The sequence below is a fragment of the Tiliqua scincoides genome, chromosome 14 (genome assembly GCF_035046505.1).
Source record: "Tiliqua scincoides isolate rTilSci1 chromosome 14, rTilSci1.hap2, whole genome shotgun sequence".
Lineage (NCBI taxonomy): Eukaryota > Metazoa > Chordata > Lepidosauria > Squamata > Scincidae > Tiliqua > Tiliqua scincoides.
Window position 1 is genome coordinate 2031247 of NC_089834.1, and position 16067 is coordinate 2047313.

General features: G+C 49.4%; 2 protein-coding genes across 6 annotated transcripts in view; both read left to right on the forward strand.

Moving 5' to 3' along the window:
- MSI1 (musashi RNA binding protein 1) overlaps positions 1–569 on the forward strand; it is a 47091-nt gene extending 46522 nt beyond the window's left edge. For all 4 annotated transcript variants that reach the window (XM_066609663.1, XM_066609664.1, XM_066609665.1 and 1 more), the window contains one exon: positions 294–569. The gene's annotated coding sequence lies outside the window, so the exon portion shown is untranslated. The remainder of the gene's footprint in view (positions 1–293) is intronic.
- Positions 570–10461: 9892 nt separating this feature from the next.
- PLA2G1B (phospholipase A2 group IB) lies at positions 10462–15396 on the forward strand. 2 transcript variants are annotated; one of them, XM_066610077.1, is made up of 4 exons: positions 10462–10498; positions 12555–12711; positions 14521–14648; positions 15275–15396. In XM_066610077.1, exons 1-4 carry the CDS (start codon positions 10462–10464, stop codon positions 15394–15396), a joined length of 444 nt encoding a protein of 147 aa, XP_066466174.1. The 2 variants fall into 2 exon arrangements, with proteins under 2 accessions (XP_066466174.1, XP_066466172.1); XM_066610075.1 differs by having other exon boundaries at positions 10462–10493; positions 12535–12711.
- The last annotated feature ends 671 nt before the right edge of the window (positions 15397–16067 follow it).

Sequence of the window (16067 nt, forward strand, 5' to 3'; positions counted from 1 at the left end):
GTACCCCCTACACCCCACATGGGCCCTGACTGCTGCACCCTGTTCTCTTTCTTGCAGTGCAAACAACCCAACCTCGTTGCTTGAAAACAAACAGGTTTTTGTTGCTGTGCTTTGGCTGGCGTGGCCTAGCCCTCGTTTCCACAGAAGGGAATCCCCTGTCGGGGGGGGGGGCACAAGTCCTTTGTGTCCCCTCCTGCCTAAGACAGCTTTGGGCACAAGATCAAGGATTCTGTGGCAGGCCATCTGTGGGCTCCCAACTTTGCTTCTCTCTACCCCTTTCCTCTTTCCCGCAGGTTCCCCAGTGAGTGAACCAAGACAGTGAGCTGGAGGACCGGCCACACTTGAAGGATGAGCCAAGATTTCATTTTTCGCAAACAAAACTGCACACGCAGCCATGGGCCGGGCTCTGGCTGGCCTGGCCGGATCTCTCCCGTTGACCAGACAAGCACTGGATTTGCGCGCAAGGAGCCCTGGCCTCCTTTCCTTACTAACCGCAGACCGTTTACACTCCGCCCCCAAACTCTCTGACCCACTGATGTTTCTTCTTTTATTTATTTTGTAGCTTTCTTGGGGGGGGGGGTGTTTGTTTTTTTAATCTTTGGGGGGGCAAGGGGGGAGGAAGTGAGATCAGTCCTCTCTGTTTTCATGGTCGTTCATTTTTTTGCTCTTTTTCAGAGCCCGTAGAACCGTTTTACGAATTTGGACTTTATTTTGTTTGTGATTTGTGCGTAGGGTAGCGTTTATTGAGGAATATTTTTATTTGACTTTGAGATTTTTTGTTTGTTTTTTAGATAAACATATATATATAATATTGGGGGGGGCTGGGGAGGGAGGACAGGAACGGACTCGGTCACAAGAGAAAGCCAAGTCTCTTTAAGGACCGGTCCCTATAATGGACGGCCGGTTCTGCAGGGAGGCGCGAAAGCCGCAAGATGCTGAGATGTTTAATGGTTTTTTTTCTTTATTTTTGTTTTATTCTGTTTTGTTTTTCAAGACACTGTTCTCTGTTGGCAGGAGGCTTTTGAAATGCCAGACGAGGACGCTGGGGGCATTTTGCCGTGGAACAAATACAAACTGTATATTTTGCTAAGTGAAGAAAACGCTATTCCCCCCCCTTTTCTCTAGCTTTTAGGTTACTGTGGGTTTATTATTGCTTCCTTCCCCCTTTCCTGTATCATATGTAAATATTGCAGGGTGCTCTTGGGCCTCATATCTCTAGAGCAACGCTGGGCTTCCCTCTCTGTCTCTCTCTCTCTCTCTCTCTCTCTCTCTCTCTCTTTTCTGGGCTTTGATGCCGTCAATGTGAGCAATATTCTGCAGTTGGACCGTGGACAAACCTCTTCTTCCTTTTTGATACCTTTTACTGTAAGATTTTGAGACCTCTGCTGAGACAGTAGCGAAGTGGGGAGGAGAGAGGGGGTCTGCTGCTTAACAGCCCCCCCCCGGCTGGGGCTGCCTGGCTGAGCTGCTTCTGCCTGGCCCCATGGGGGGCACCCCACCTTGTGCTGCTGGTGTCTAAGGGCTCCGGCTGCCCCCCCAGGCTCTCTCGGCCCTCAGAAGGGGCTCTGAACTCTCCCAACGTTTCTCATGTTGCTGCAAAGGGGGGCAGTAGCAGAACCGCAGCCCTCCAGGAGGGGGTGGAGCCAGCTGGAGGAAGCAGAGGTGACTGGGGTGCCGGGGGGGGGGAGGAGGCAAGAAATTGGGCAAAGGGGACATTGCCAGTGCGGGAGCCAAGGAGAGCTTCTCAGGGATCCTGTGAGTAAGAGAGAACAGGCTGCAGCCTTCTCTCCCCCCCCCCCCAGGCAGGGGCAGCCAAACTGTTGCTTGTGAAGCATGTGCAGCTCTTTGGCATACAGTGCACGGCTCTCAGAAATATGTGGGCTGAGCTCCCTTTTGCATCACAATTAAAAGAAAAAGTAAATAAAGAGTTTTTCAGGTTTTATAATTAGTTGTGGTGTATAAACTGAGAGTCCACTGGATTAAAACGTAACTTTAATGCTCATGCTGAGTAAGTATATTTAAGACTCTAAATGCTTCTTAAATATTGCAACTCTGGAACATCCAAAGTTTATCGTATATGGCTGTTAAGCAAGTTTGGCCACCCCTGGTGTAGTGGAACAGGACCAGATTTTGGCCAGTTTAGACAAGCAGTGAAACTTCCTGAACTAGACCACTTCAGGATGTTGGGGGGGGGGGGCCCAAGACACTCCAGAAGCTGCTTGCCTGAAAACTCCTTTCTCTGAAAGCAAACAGATGAAAAGATTGCCCTTCCTCCACTTCAGGCTGCAATCCAATGCACACTTTCCTGGGAGTTAGCCCCCTTTGATCCTGAGGGATTTGCTTCCGAGTAGACATGTCTAGACTTGTGCTGCAGGAAAACTAGCATATCAGGGATAAGACATGCCTTGGTCCTTTCCTCACATGCTTGTTTTCTATCTGCAGGAAAATTTTGTTTCATGCAGGCAAGTGTCTCCCCATCCGCAGTGGTACAGTCCAAGAAGAGCTTTACTACCTGCTTTTGTTCTGGGTGCAAACTGGCCTGGGGATGTCCAGGTGTGCCCCACCCTCCCTGGCAGCCCCAGCTCTCACTTGCTCCAGCTTCCCTCCCTCTTCCTCACCAACCCCATGTTGCTGTCTTATCCTTACACCTCAAGTAGCACAAGCCCCACCCTGAGCAGCTCGAAAATGTTGGGAGAGTTCTCATTAGGTGGGGGACAGAATGGGGGTTGGGGTACCATAGTTCTTTAGTACTGAAAACACAAAGCAATAATTTTTGTTACTGAGAGGAGTCTGTATGTCTGTTTTTTTTAAGGAAAAAAAAAGCAATTAAAGAGCAGCAGCAAATGCATTGGGTTTATTTTTATTCTCTAGTCTTCAGCCTTGGGGGGCTGTGGCTTTGGCCCCCTCCTCGGCACACGCTCTGAGCCATTTCTGGGCCTGCCTGCCAGCCTGGCTGCTTCGCCAGGCTGGTTCTGGTGCGTGGATACTTCTAGCTCTGCTGGCCACCGCCTAGATGTTGGAGCGGCGCTCTGGGGGCGGCTGTGGTGTGTGTGTCCTTTTTTAAAGAGAGAAAATAAAGCTGTGGTTTTTATTAAGCCAGTTTTATTACACATCAATATCCTTTCCATACCTGTAACCCCTTTTCCAGATTTTCGGTTTTAAATTCCTAATAAATTATTTGAAAATGCCCTTTTGCTCTTGTGGTGGTCTACATTGGTGAGCGCTTTTAGGGTGTTTCTGAGCAGGGCATGAACATCAGGGGTGCCTGAGGGGGGCCCCTCCCCTGCTTTTATTATTAAGAGCCAGAATTATTGTTATTTTTTGTGATGATGCCCTATTAGTAGAGGTGTTACCTATTAATAGAGGTGTCTAAGGACGTTTTTATTTTTTAGCAGATTTTGTTTTTTCCCAAAAGTGCAGAAAAAAAGTTCAGAGGAAAAGTGCAGATAGCAGTGTTAAGTGTTTTATTCTAAGGGTGCATTTTTATAAATTATAAATTATAATCACTTTAAAAGTGTGCTAAGTAGGGAATATACATGCCTCGCAAGACGAATGCCTCGCACAACGAAAAACTCGCAAGACGAAAGCGTTTTGTAACTTTTTGATGACTCGCAAGACGAATTTTTCTATGGCCGTGCTTCGCAAGACGAATTTTTTTCCTTTTTTTGGTTTGTTTTAAATCGCACTTCGCAAGACGAAAATTTCGCAAAACGAAACGACTCATGGAACGAATTAATTTTGTCTTGCGAGGCACCACAGAATATAGTATAGTGTCGGCAGATGCAGCCACAGTCATTACCCATGCATCCCAAATCCAGCCCATTATTTATTTATTTATATATTTAGCAGATTTCCCAGTTTATTTTTTCAGAGATTTTGGTGTTCGTTTTTTTAAACAAAAATGAGAAGTGCAGAAAGCAGTATTGTGTGGTTTTATTTCATTATCAATGAAAAAAAATTATACCTTATCTATTGGTCTTTAGAAGATTATGGGAAGGAGCTATGATTTAGATTAAAATTTGGGGGGATTTGGGGATGGGAATTGTGGCCCCCATGTTTCTGCCTTAGTTCAAACTCTGATTTCAAGTTTGAATTTGCAAATCTTTGACAGGAGGGAACAATTAAAGTTTACATGTTCCTGGTTTATTTCAAGTTTATTCTGAAACAGGAATTACCACGTGAGTTAAAAAAGGTAGTTGTGAGCACTTTCCGTGTCGCACTCAGCCCAAAGGGAATGCCATAGATAGCAGACCTGGGTAACGCTGTTTAGATTCACTTTTCCAGAGAAGTAACTAGTTTTGGGTGCCATCAAGGGTGCCCAAGTGGATGACAGGAGAAATCTGCATTGGGGGCATATCGCCTTTTCTAGGCTGCATATATTTTTCAGCTAGCAGGAAATAACCTCTCTAGCACACTTCTATTTTGATTCATTAATGAACAACAAAATGGTATTGCTTCGTAGATGAGTCATTAGGGTTCAGATGCATGGAGGCTGCCATGTATAATAGCTCTGCACTTGAAGGAAAGTTGGCAAGCATACTAGAAGCTGGAAGACTTGCAACCAGAGTGTGCTGGGAGATTTATATATACCTCGCGAACACTGTTAGCTGAAGAACATCTGTAGCCTTAGGGCCCAATCTGATCCAATTTTCCAGCACCAGTGTAGCCGCAGTGCTGCCCCAAGGTAAGGGAACAGATGTTCCCATACCTTAAGGAGGCCTCTGTGACTGTCTCCCCACCACAGGATGCAGCGCATGCCCCATTGACATGGCTGCACTGGCACTGGAAAACTGGATAGGATTGGGCTCTTAGTGTTGTACCAAAGAGGCAGAGACTCTTGAAATTTCCCAACAGAAAATTATTCCGATTCCAAGCAACTTCAGATTTACCCCTTCTCTTCTGGACAGTCTTCACAAACACACTGCACACTCTTTCTCCCCTCCTGCCATAACTTCACCAACCAATTCCAATTTCCAACCCCTGTCACGCCAGTGGTCAGGACCTTGCATTCTCACCCTTATAAAATGATGCACCCCCATGAATCACCATGCACAAAACGACCACATTCGAAAACTAAGTTGGAACGAAGATACTCCAGCATTTTTTTGACTGTTGGCCAAAGTTAACTCGGATCACCTAACAGCAAACTGCATCTTTCTCCACCTTGGTTGACCTTGTGTTGTGATGTGGGCATCCAACCACTCTTCTGTGGTGCACCACCAAAGTGTACAACGCTGTCCTGATGGTCCTGGGTCCATGTGGAGTGTTTAAATAAATGACTGTGCCCTGCCTTAGTGACTTGTTCATTCCCGCCCTCATGAATGCTGTTATGGGAAGGTGTGGATATGGAACACCCCAGATTAGATAAGCTTCAGGGAACTGCGTGGCTGCCAACTTTCCATCCCACAAAGCACGTATTCTCCAAGCACACCAAGCTCAGCTCTTGCCTGCCTGTTAGAAAAAGCACTTCTGGTGTGTTGGAACAGTCTCTGCATTTTATCTGATGTGGTTAAGAACATAAGAACAGCCCCGCTGGATCAGGCCATAGGCCCATCTAGTCCAGCGTCCTGTATCTCACAGCGGCCCACCAAATGCCCCAAGGAGCACACCAGATAACAAGAGATCTGCATCCTGGTCCCCTCCCTTGCATCTGGCATTCTGACATAGCCCATTCCTTGCTACATTTGGGAGCTTGTGATGTTCCTGCACCCAGTCGCTACTCTTGTGAAAAGGTCATGTGTGGGTTGACTTTCAATCTTCTTTCCATAGACCACCTCGCCATCATCCAAACCTGTCTCAGCACAATGTCCAGTGTTATTAATGTACACAGATCTAGCAACTTAGGTGAAATCTGGCCTTTATGCCATTCAGGTGTTTTGAGATCCAAAATGGCCAGAAGCAGGAGGATCATCCTAAATCTAGACTGTTTTGGAGTCGTGTGCTTGGAATCCTTGGTTGATTCCTGCTCTTCTTGATGAGTCCAAATTGCTCGTGTTCTCCAGCAGGAAAGAATTGTCTGTTGCTGTTTGGCAGCATTGCCAAAGTCTGCAGGAGTTTGTGAGGAATGCGTCTGCTCGTGAAATCCACTGTTCTGTCTGACTTATGGGTGTAGGTGGGGATGGCTGTCTTCCTGCACCAATTTCCAGCAACCACAGTGGGGCTTTTCCATCTACACCCAAATCACTTCCTGCAGGACATCTTTTGATACACCCTGCCTTGATTCCAGCAGGAGCCCCACTGCAAGGCTGAGCAAGCCCCATTGAAATGAATGGACACTGCACAATAGCACAGTAGTTTGGTTCAGTGGGTGTCGAGGTTAGTAGCAGTTTTCTTATCTGCTCACTCCCAGTGGAATGTGGGTGTTCGCAAAAACAGTCCACGCACTGTTGAGTCCACAACACTATTGAATGTTGAGTGCATTCAATAGTAGAAAGAAACTTTAGTGCAGCCAGCAATACAAGATAACAGAAAATAAGTTCAGAGTAACATCAAACAGAAATCCGGCATAACTTGCCCTATACAAATAATAAATCAGCCTTCTCTGCAGTTACATACTCTCCCCATCCTTCCATCCATCCTGCCTGACCCCTGCCTGACTGGGTATGAGGGCTCTCGTAGCCCTTTTAAAGTGCTAAGCGTGAATTCAGTCAGGGTGGTGATTCTGACTCAGCTCCTTTCTAATTAGCAAGCCTGTTCACCTGTTACTTGCACGCTCACAGAGCAGAAGCTCTGCCTTATCCAAGGTCAAATTCCTGGGGTTGTGTTCCTAACCCTGAGACCCCTCCAATTTGGTCTTGGATATGGTTTTGTTCTAGGCATTCATTTACGTTTAGATCTTTCATACACAGTTTGTGCTTTTGCGCAGTGAGGGGTTTTGTCATTATGTCGGCCATGTTCTGTTCCGACGGACAGTAAACTAAACCTATCAGTTTGTTTTCTGACAGCTTCCCTCACGTTGCAATATCTGATATCTACGTGCTTGCTACGACTCTTTACTCTTTCTGAGATTGCCATCTGTATGCAAGTTTCACTGTCCTCATATTGCATCTTGCATATTGCATCTGTATGCAAGTTTCACTGTCCTCGCCATCTGTATGCAAGTTTCACTGTCCTTGTGGGGGCTTGCGCAAGGCAGCCTCCCCATGGATTTTGGCCCCTTTACCAAAGGGGGAGGGTAAAGGCCACCTGGATTTTTGTTTCACTCAAGACCTCCACATGTGGTGGGGTGGGGGTAGCTCTGCTCCTCCATAGGAACAGAGAAGTTTTCAAAGACCTGGGCAGGCTCACCTGTAGAACCTTTGAGCCAGGTTAAGTCAAAGTAGATCAGTGATGGGGGGATGTTTGCATTCCATTGAGCATCAACTGAGGTGTGGGCAGCAGTCAGGGCAGTGGTGGGATTCGGCAGGTTCTCACCTATTCTATAGAACCCCTAGCTAATCCAGCTGTTGGTTCTAAGAACCGTTTGCTAGCCAGGGAGCTCCCACCTTGAAATGTCAGGGCTCACCCTCCTGGGGGCAGCAGCAGAGGATGGTACAGTTAGCATTGCTCCTTCTCTAGCAGAAAAGTTCCTTTAGGTTATTCTCCCCCCCCCCCCCCCCACTGCAAGTGAAATGGCAGGCTGACTAGAAATTGAAGATTTTTTGAACAAGTTTGCAAATTGGGTTTAGGTCTTATCACCTAATGAAGAAGAACTGGAGAAGCACTGGGAAGAACTTGTGATCAGGGTGAACCTCAAAACCTGCAAGGCTTGTTACATGTGCTGTTAATTTTCATTTTTAGGCTGGGTTGTGGGTGCTTGGGCACCTACACAGCTGCAACACTTTCAAAGGACTGTGGTGGGGAGGTTCTGCCTCACCTGCCTCCCCACCCACTGCAGGCCCCTGCTTTGCACTCCCTGGTCAGTAGCAGCCCTCAAACTTGTGGGAGAATCGCCACTAGAGTAGACCAAAGTGATGGGTATCTGCTGTTGTCTGTCGGAAAGCAACCTAGAAGAACAGTCCCCTCATAGTACTTTTTTGCTCATTAGTGAAACTGTCCTTCAAGGCTGCCATTCTCTCTCAAACCCTGGAAGTCAACAACTCCCCTTGAACTTGTTGGGCTTCTGAGTAGACGTGCATTGGATTGCAGAGTTGGAAGTTGGAGGGGGAAGCTTTAGAGTTCACTAGAATTCTTTTTGGGGCTGGGTGGTAAAAGCAATAGAGCAGCATTTCTCAACCAGTAGTACTCATACCACCAGTGGTACTTGAGGTGGTGCCCAGTGGTACTCATGGCAGGACCCCCCCCCCCAACCTCCACTGCCTGGCAGTGAGACCAGCAATACAATGCAACAAACAGTGGTAGGAGGCTCATATTCTGCTTTTCTTGCACTCGAAAAAGCCCTCCCATCTACCCTGGGAGCCCAATCCTATGCATGTCTACTCAGAAGTACGTTCCATTATAGTCAATAGGACTTACTACCAGGAAAAAGTGGATAGGATTGTAGCCTGAACCTCTTACTGTGGTTTGTTGCATCATGCCTGGCCTCTTAGTATGGAAATAACTGGTGATAAAGTCATTCCAGTTACTTCCAGTTGTACTTTCCAGAGGTGGGCCATGCAAAATGGTACAGCAGGCGAGAGGCAGATGCTGAGGAATGCTGTAATAGAACAAAAAAGAAGGGGAGATGTAAAGATGTTACTATGCTGTTGTTGCTTTTGGTTGATGATGAGGTGTCAGACTATGTGCTCAGTGCACTTTTGCTGACCACTAAAAGTGGTTTTGTTTACCACTAAAAGTGAACCAGATCCTTGAGAGGATTGACTGCTCTGGTAAAAAATCACCAAGTTCCCACTGAGAAGGAAGGTGGCCCAGCTCAAAGCCCAGTGCAGCAAGTTGGTTTGTGCAGATGTGAAGGTGCTATGCTGCTGTGGTGTCTCCAGAGGTTGGTAACCTGGAGCCTTGGCAGTTCCCACCTCCTCTTCTTGGTGCCTTCCTTATTTCATTATACAACTGCCTTGAGAATTCAAGAAAAAATGTCCATTTGAAGTGTGCATTTCAGCTGCATGTTTATCCTCCTTGGAAACTAGTGGCCAGAGGCCTGTAAGTATGACTATAGAGGACAGAATTGCAGCCTTGCAATTTGGATTTAGACAGTGGGTTAAAGTTACAGTGCAATCCTATGACTATCTACTCAGAAGTAAGTCCCATTATGTTCAATGGGACTTACTCCCAGGAAAGTGTGTACTGTACAGTATAGGAGTGCAGCCGTAGTCTTTCAATTTCGTTTGCGGCAGACAATTGAAGATGAGTTGCTCATTAGGACATAGAACCTGTTGTTAATTTATTTGAACCCCACCACTGAGTCAGGGTCCTGTGACCAGCCTCTCTGGACTTCTCCAGTCAATAGGAGGGAAACAAGAACTTGCTTAGATCTGAAAAATAATGGGTTGCACTCATACCCTGCCTCCCAGCCACCCCACCCTTGGGGTAAGACCCCCCCTTCGATGGCCCAGAGCCTGACCTGTTTGCTGGGTGGGTTGGGAGTGTGGGTGCTGCACCACCTGTGAATGAATGCTGTTTGCAAAACAGCCAGCCAGCCAGGGGCAGGCAGCAGTGGAGGGACAAAGCCTTGTGAATGCTTTGATCACTGCCAGGGTGGTGGCAGGGGAACTGGATTTTGGCCACCAACACCTCTTAGCTCATCTGCTAAGAATATTTAGCTGTTTTGGTGGTTGTGATGCTAAGATTTTTCATTGCTTTGAACCCCCTTTCCTCCAAGGAGCTCAGGATGGTGTACCTGGTTCCTTCCCTCCTTTTGTCCTCACATTAAACCTGCAAGGTAGGTAAGATTGAGAGAGAGAGAGAGAGAGAGAGTGACTTGACACCAAGGGCACCCTGGGAGCTTTGTGGCTGAGCAGGGATTTGAACTTGGATTTTCCAGGTCCAAGTCCAACACCAGAACCATGACATGATCCTGGCTCTCAATCACCTTCCTACGTGTGGGTGTGGCACACTCCCCCCCCCCCCAATGCAGTGAGCCCTCAATCTAGGGATCCTAATTCTGGCCCTGTGGTAGCAGCAACAGTGGCAGGAGGGCCTCCAAGGAACTCTTACCCTTGGCCCTTTCAGGTGAGCCCTGGCAGTGGAAATGGCTCCTGGGGCACAATCTGGAGGAACTCTGGTGCATCCAAAGGCATTCAAGCCCCAGGATCACATCGGGAATGCTTAAAACTTGACAGGACTCCTTCCTGGAAAAAACAAAACCCAAAGGCCAAGCGAATTCCTGGAAACAAGACCGGCTGGTGTGCTGATGGCCTTGCCTGAAGACGTCTGACGGAGAAGCGTTGCTTGGAGCAAGGCAAACACAGGCCCCTTATCTGGGGCGAGGGTGCCGGGAGGTGGGGGAGCCAGGCTATAAGAGGCCAGGAGAGGCAGCGTGGAAGGAAGGAAGGAAGGCTGCCCACCTGAGCTGCTGCCGCCAACATGAGCCTGGCCCACCTCCTGGTCCTCCTGGCCTCAGGTAAGCGGCAGGCCAGGCTGGGCCACCTGTGAGGCTGAATCAGGCACCCAGTTCTGCCTGCCTGCTCCCCCTCAGCTCTCCTGAGAGAGGGGGATGGGGCCAAAGAAGGCAGCTGGAGGGGTGGGCGCTGGCTGTGCTCCTCCACACCATCTCTTCCACTCTGCCCCTTTGCCAAGTCAGGGAAGGGAGGAGCAGAGGCTGGAGGGGCGGTCCACATTTGCTGCTGGATGGTCTTGGGCTCTGGTCCTGGGAAGAGGAAGTGCCCGCAGCCTTGCTTGAGCCCCTGCCTGGCCACCCTTTGTGGGCTCTGCAAGGCCTCCCTGCTCAGGCCGGCCCTTGACACGAAAGGGTGGGGGGGCTGCAAAGGAAGGCGATGACTGTACCCTTGGCCATTGTGACCTGCACAAAGCTCCCAGACGGCAGACTCATCTGCGGCTGGCACTTGAGATAAACAGGCATCCCTCTGTAGGGAGAATGAGGGCGCTCGGCAGAGGTTTTATTTCATCATTGAAACCCAGTGCTGCCCCCCTGCCACCTGGGGGCGCAGTCAAACAGCCCTTCACCCCAGAGCTCCCTAACCTGGCATTTGCATATCACTCAAGGGGCACAGGGTTGATGATGCACTAGCAGGGAGAGGGCGGCACAGAAGAGGGAGGTGAACCCCAGGAACAGCATGTGAGGGGGGCACGCAAAATTGGGGCAATGGGGTCAGGGAGGCTTTCAGACTTGGCTCTCGATGCGTTAGGGCCACAGGTGCAGTGGAAACAAAGTTCTGAAGGATGAAGCCTTTCACGGAATGCATGTGCTGGCCCTTCATCACAGCAGAGAACTTCCCTCCCTTGGGCAGGTGCTTATGAGGGGAGGTGGGCTGCCATCTTTGGGCTCATGGTCAGCCATGGTGCCAGAGGGTCAGGACCCTCAGCCAGCATAGGACCCCCCCCCCCGGCTGGAAGACCCATGACTGAGATCTCAAGAGGGGTGACAGGCCAGGGAGTGGGTGGGGGGGCACCACGGGGGCCCCAGTGCAGAGCCTTGTCCCGAGACCCCTCTGTCTCCTTTCTTAAGGGCTTCCAACTGCCAGCACCTTCAATCATGCTCAGAAGCACATGGGGAGCCAGCAAGGCCAAAACAGACCAGGAAGGGTGAGACCCTTTCCGACCCAGGCAGCTGCCCCATGCACCAATGGAAACATCCCAGGGCCCTTTGGGTAGGCTGCAGGTGTTTACTCTTAGTCCCTGCTGTGGTTCTCACTCCAGTCTACCTCCAGGGAGCTGGTGCTCCCTCCAGCTTCCACCAAAACCTTTTTAACAAATAACCTGTGGAGGGGATGTGACTGGGGTTGGAAGCTAGGAAAGAAAGCATCTAGTCTGACCTGAGATGAGGGTGTGATGCATCCCTGAATGAGTCACTGCTTTGGAATGAGCGAGCCCAGACCATTGACACATGCTGCAATACAGAACAGACTCCTCTAAAGGCATTGGGGGGGGGGGGTTGGTTGAGTTTCTTACTCTTTTATGCCCTGAAAGAAAAAACTCTTTCTGTGGAAGAGCACAGGAAGCTTCTATTAATGGGGGGGGGGTTAATTAATGGGGGGGTCTATTAATGGGGGGCAGGAGGTCTGGTCTAGATGGTAGAGCCTCCGTTTGCCTGAAGATAACATCCACAGGTTGAGGCCACTGGCACCACGAATGGTGAGACCTTGAAGCAGCTGACAAGCTGAGCCGAGTTATTCCATCTGCTGTGAGCGTGGGAGGATGGAGGCCAGAATGTGCGACCAGATCAAGAAAGAAACATCTGAATGTTGTGGTTCTTGTAAGATAGAACCTTCTTTCAATTGTAAAAATCCCTACGGGGATTTAAATAGCCTGCCCATGTAAACCGCCTTGAATAAAGTCCGAGGAGAAATCTAGGACCAAGAAAGGCGGTATAGAAATACCTGTATTATTATTATTATTATTATTATTATTATTATTATTATTATTAAAGCACATGGGTGCCTCAGCCTTCCACTGGTCCTCTTCTAAGAAGTGTGCTTATGTCTCTCCCTCTCTGCTAGTCACTTTGGCCACTATGGTCGATCCCCGGAATCTCTGGCAATTCCGAAACATGATCAAGTGCACCATCCCGGGCAGCGACCCGATGAAGGACTACAACAACTACGGCTGCTACTGCGGCTTGGGGGGCAGCGGGACCCCTGTGGATGCCCTGGATGCGTAAGTGGAATGCCTTTCCTACACACACTCCCTCACCCTGTGGCTTCTCACTGTGTTCTGTTTTGTAACCCCCACAGCAGGTCGGCCTTAGGAGCTGCGGGGCCCCAATAGAAACGTTTTGTGGGGCCCAGGTTCATAGCCAAGGACTGTAGACTCTCTGAGATATAAATAAAATCTATTATAGACTTCACAGCTCTCTGGTAGAATGGAAAGCCATCAAAATGTGCACTTGAAAAGTGCATGTGAGTTCATGGACTAAATGAATCTAAGCACATTTTAATACAGTGTGCAGGCCCCAGTTGGGCTCTGCACCTAAGGGCACCCCGTGCTAGGATAGTCTGCTCTTGTCTTGTATGTAGCACGGGGGGGGGGGGGGGAACCTCAGGTGCAGGGCCCAACTGGGGCAATTGGTCCAATTGGTTTAAAGCCGGCCCTGCCCCACAACAGCTATGAGACAAAGACCAGCAGGAGGAGAGGACGGGACATCAGGCCCTCGGAGGTTTGCTGCCTGCTCCAAGGATCAGGAAGGATCCTGGTCACTGGATGCTCCATGGGAGAAGTATCAGTTGTGGAGGAGGAAGTAGCTCCTTATCTGGTTGTCCAGCAGAATGCAGCTTCAAGGACACAGCCCACAACGTAGAGAGTACACAGACACAAGGAAATCCATCACCACTTCAGTCTGTATTTGCAAATTTGCAATAACAGCAGCAGCATAGCAAAGAGTAGACAGCAAATTCACAACAGGCAGGACCACCAACAACCCACATATGAGGGCTCTCACAGTCTCTTATAAAGTTCTGTGCAGGAATCAGGATGGGTGGTGTCTCCTCCTCCTGCCACACCCTTTCTCAAGAGGCATGCCTCATCAGCTGACTCACTTTACACCCGAGTCCTGGTGACTCAGCATACATTAGACCCTACCTTAGTCAGGCCTGCAAATTTAACCTGGGTTATGTTCTAACCCTGACATCAGTCACTGGAGCTTGATGGACCAGCACAAGTGAAGAGCCAGCCTGCCTTCATTTGTTTGTTCAACAAATACCTCAGCTGATTGTTCATTTAAACGGCAAGCAAAATAAAAAAATAATAATAATAATACAACCAGCAAGCAACAGAGTGGACGCAACCAGAGATTAAAATGGCAGTGAAAAGAGTGAGCAAAATGATTTGCTCCTTGGAAAGCCAAAAGTCTCCTTTCCCCGGGGCTTGGAAAACAGCAACCTGGGTGGCGAGGCAGGTCCAGAGTCAGCCCAAGACCCCTGGTAGCTGGCCAAATGCTGCCCCCCCCCACTGGTGATTCGTGCAGCCTCTGCTCTTTCCATGCCCTGGGTTGGAAAAGGAAGAGGGAGACTGAGTGGAAGAGGAAGTGTGAACAAGGAGAGTGGTGTCTCTGAGAGTCTAGCCCACCCCTCTTCTCCTGCTGTATCCCTCTCTTCCTCTTCCAATCCAGGGAATGGGAGGAGGGAGAGGAGAAGAGGGGGGAGAATGGAGGTGGGGCTCTTATGCTGTAGTCAGCTTCATGGATGAGTTACCCCGCAGCCCCCTAAGGTGAGTCTCCCCTCCTGTAGGTGGGGGCACTGCAGCCATGAAATCTCTCCCTGGCTTTCCACTGGCCTTGTCTCCAAGGGTGACCTTGGTGGTTACAGCAGGTGCTTCTCCCTGGTGTACACCAGGCAGGGACCCAAGGACCAAAAAAGGAGCCCTGGGCTGCCCCACCTGTTGACTTTCCTGGGGCATCCAACAACGGAGGGATGCAGAAGTGTGGCTATGGAGCCAGTCCCTCTGAATGTCTCTGCCTGTGCTGACCAGGTGCTGCCAGGTGCATGACAACTGCTACTCTGCAGCCAAGAAGCACCCAGCCTGTAAGTTCCTCCTGGACAATCCATACACAGAGATCTACTCCTACAGCTGCGCCGGCACAGACATCACCTGTGGTGGTAAGCGCATTGCATAATTTGCCTGGGAGTGTGGCGGTACTACGCATGAAGAAGGTTCTGAGTTCAGTCCCTGGCGCATGCAGTTAAGGGGCTGTCTGGGAGCAACAGCAGGAAAGACCCAGTCTTAAGAACATCAGAAGAGCCCCACTGGATCAGGCCCACCTAGTCCAACTTCTTGCATCTCACAGTGACCCACCAGATGCCTCACGGGGCACTCAAGACCACAAGAGACCTTTATCATTTTGCCTCTCAGAGCCATGCACAAAATCATGGAAACACCATCAGGCAATAAATCAGACTGGGAAAGTCAACCCATCATCATGGAGCTGCAAGTGGCCTGAAAGGTCATCTAGTGCAACCCAAAGAACAATAAAACTACCTTTGCACTGGGCTTTGGCATGGCCAGGGAGTTGGGGCAGGGTAGGCCTGCCTGAGGAAGAGGAGCCAGGGCTGGGATTCAAGGTGGGTGCAGGGGGCACAAAGCCTGCATGGAGACCTCTGTGACACCCCACCCCCACCCGGGGCACTGTCACTGCTCCCAGGAGCGAAGGGTCTGAGTGGGCTGTTCAATGGGCATGAGCTCCCCCTGTTCCTCAGACGCCCCCTTCCTTCCTGCTTTCTTCTAGAAAAGAACAATGAGTGTGAGGCGTTCATCTGCAACTGCGACCGCAGCGCGGCCATCTGCTTTGCAGGAGCTCCGTACAACAAGGACTACAAGAACCTGGACACCAAAAAGCACTGCCAGTGACACTGGAAGGCTGCCCATACTGAGCCCTGTGCAGGCAGAAGCATCGGCAAGGACACCGGGCACCTGCCTGCGTGACTGGGAAAGAGGAGGCAGAGATCAAAGCAAAGAATTCGTGATGCCGCCAGTTATTGAGCAATAAAACCCAGCTTCAACACTGTCTCCTTCTTTCTGCACCAGGAGCCCTGCAGGGCCTGAAAGCAGAGGCATCACTGGGGTTTGCCTCACCTGATGCAAGAGCTCATTGCATCCCTCTTATTATGGGACCATCTCCCACACCAGACCATGCAGAATAAATGACAATATCAGATGCACAGCCTTAATGCAGTGTCATCATTAGGATTGGTAACCCCCCCACCCCCTTAACTTGATTTGTTTTAATATATCAGGTCGCCCAATAAATCAGTGGCCAACTTGATGACACTCACACAACTGAATAAAAGTTCTAGGATTAGCTCTGAGACATGGAAATGAGAGCTGACGCAGACTAACACCTGATTGGTTCTCTGCTCCCTCATCATAACACCTCATTGGCTCTTCGAACAATCAATCTTATTGGTTAGTATTGTGTTAAGAAGTCCACTTTTTGTTACACAAGGCAGTTGTATTTTACTTTTTGGTTACTTGGCCATAACATTTGCTAGAATGCAGATATTTCAATGTGGTTTGTTTCA

What these genes read in the sequence shown, in the direction of transcription:
- PLA2G1B (XM_066610075.1), top strand. Translation starts at nt 10,462, where the DNA reads ATGAGCCTGGCCCACCTCCTGGTCCTCCTGGC. An exon ending in CACCTCCTGGTCCTCCTGGC is followed by an intron (nt 10,494 to 12,534) that starts CTCAGGTAAGCG and finishes GAAGTGTGCTTA; the next exon opens with TGTCTCTCCCTCTCTGCTAG. An exon ending in CCTGTGGATGCCCTGGATGC is followed by an intron (nt 12,712 to 14,520) that starts GTAAGTGGAATG and finishes TGTGCTGACCAG; the next exon opens with GTGCTGCCAGGTGCATGACA.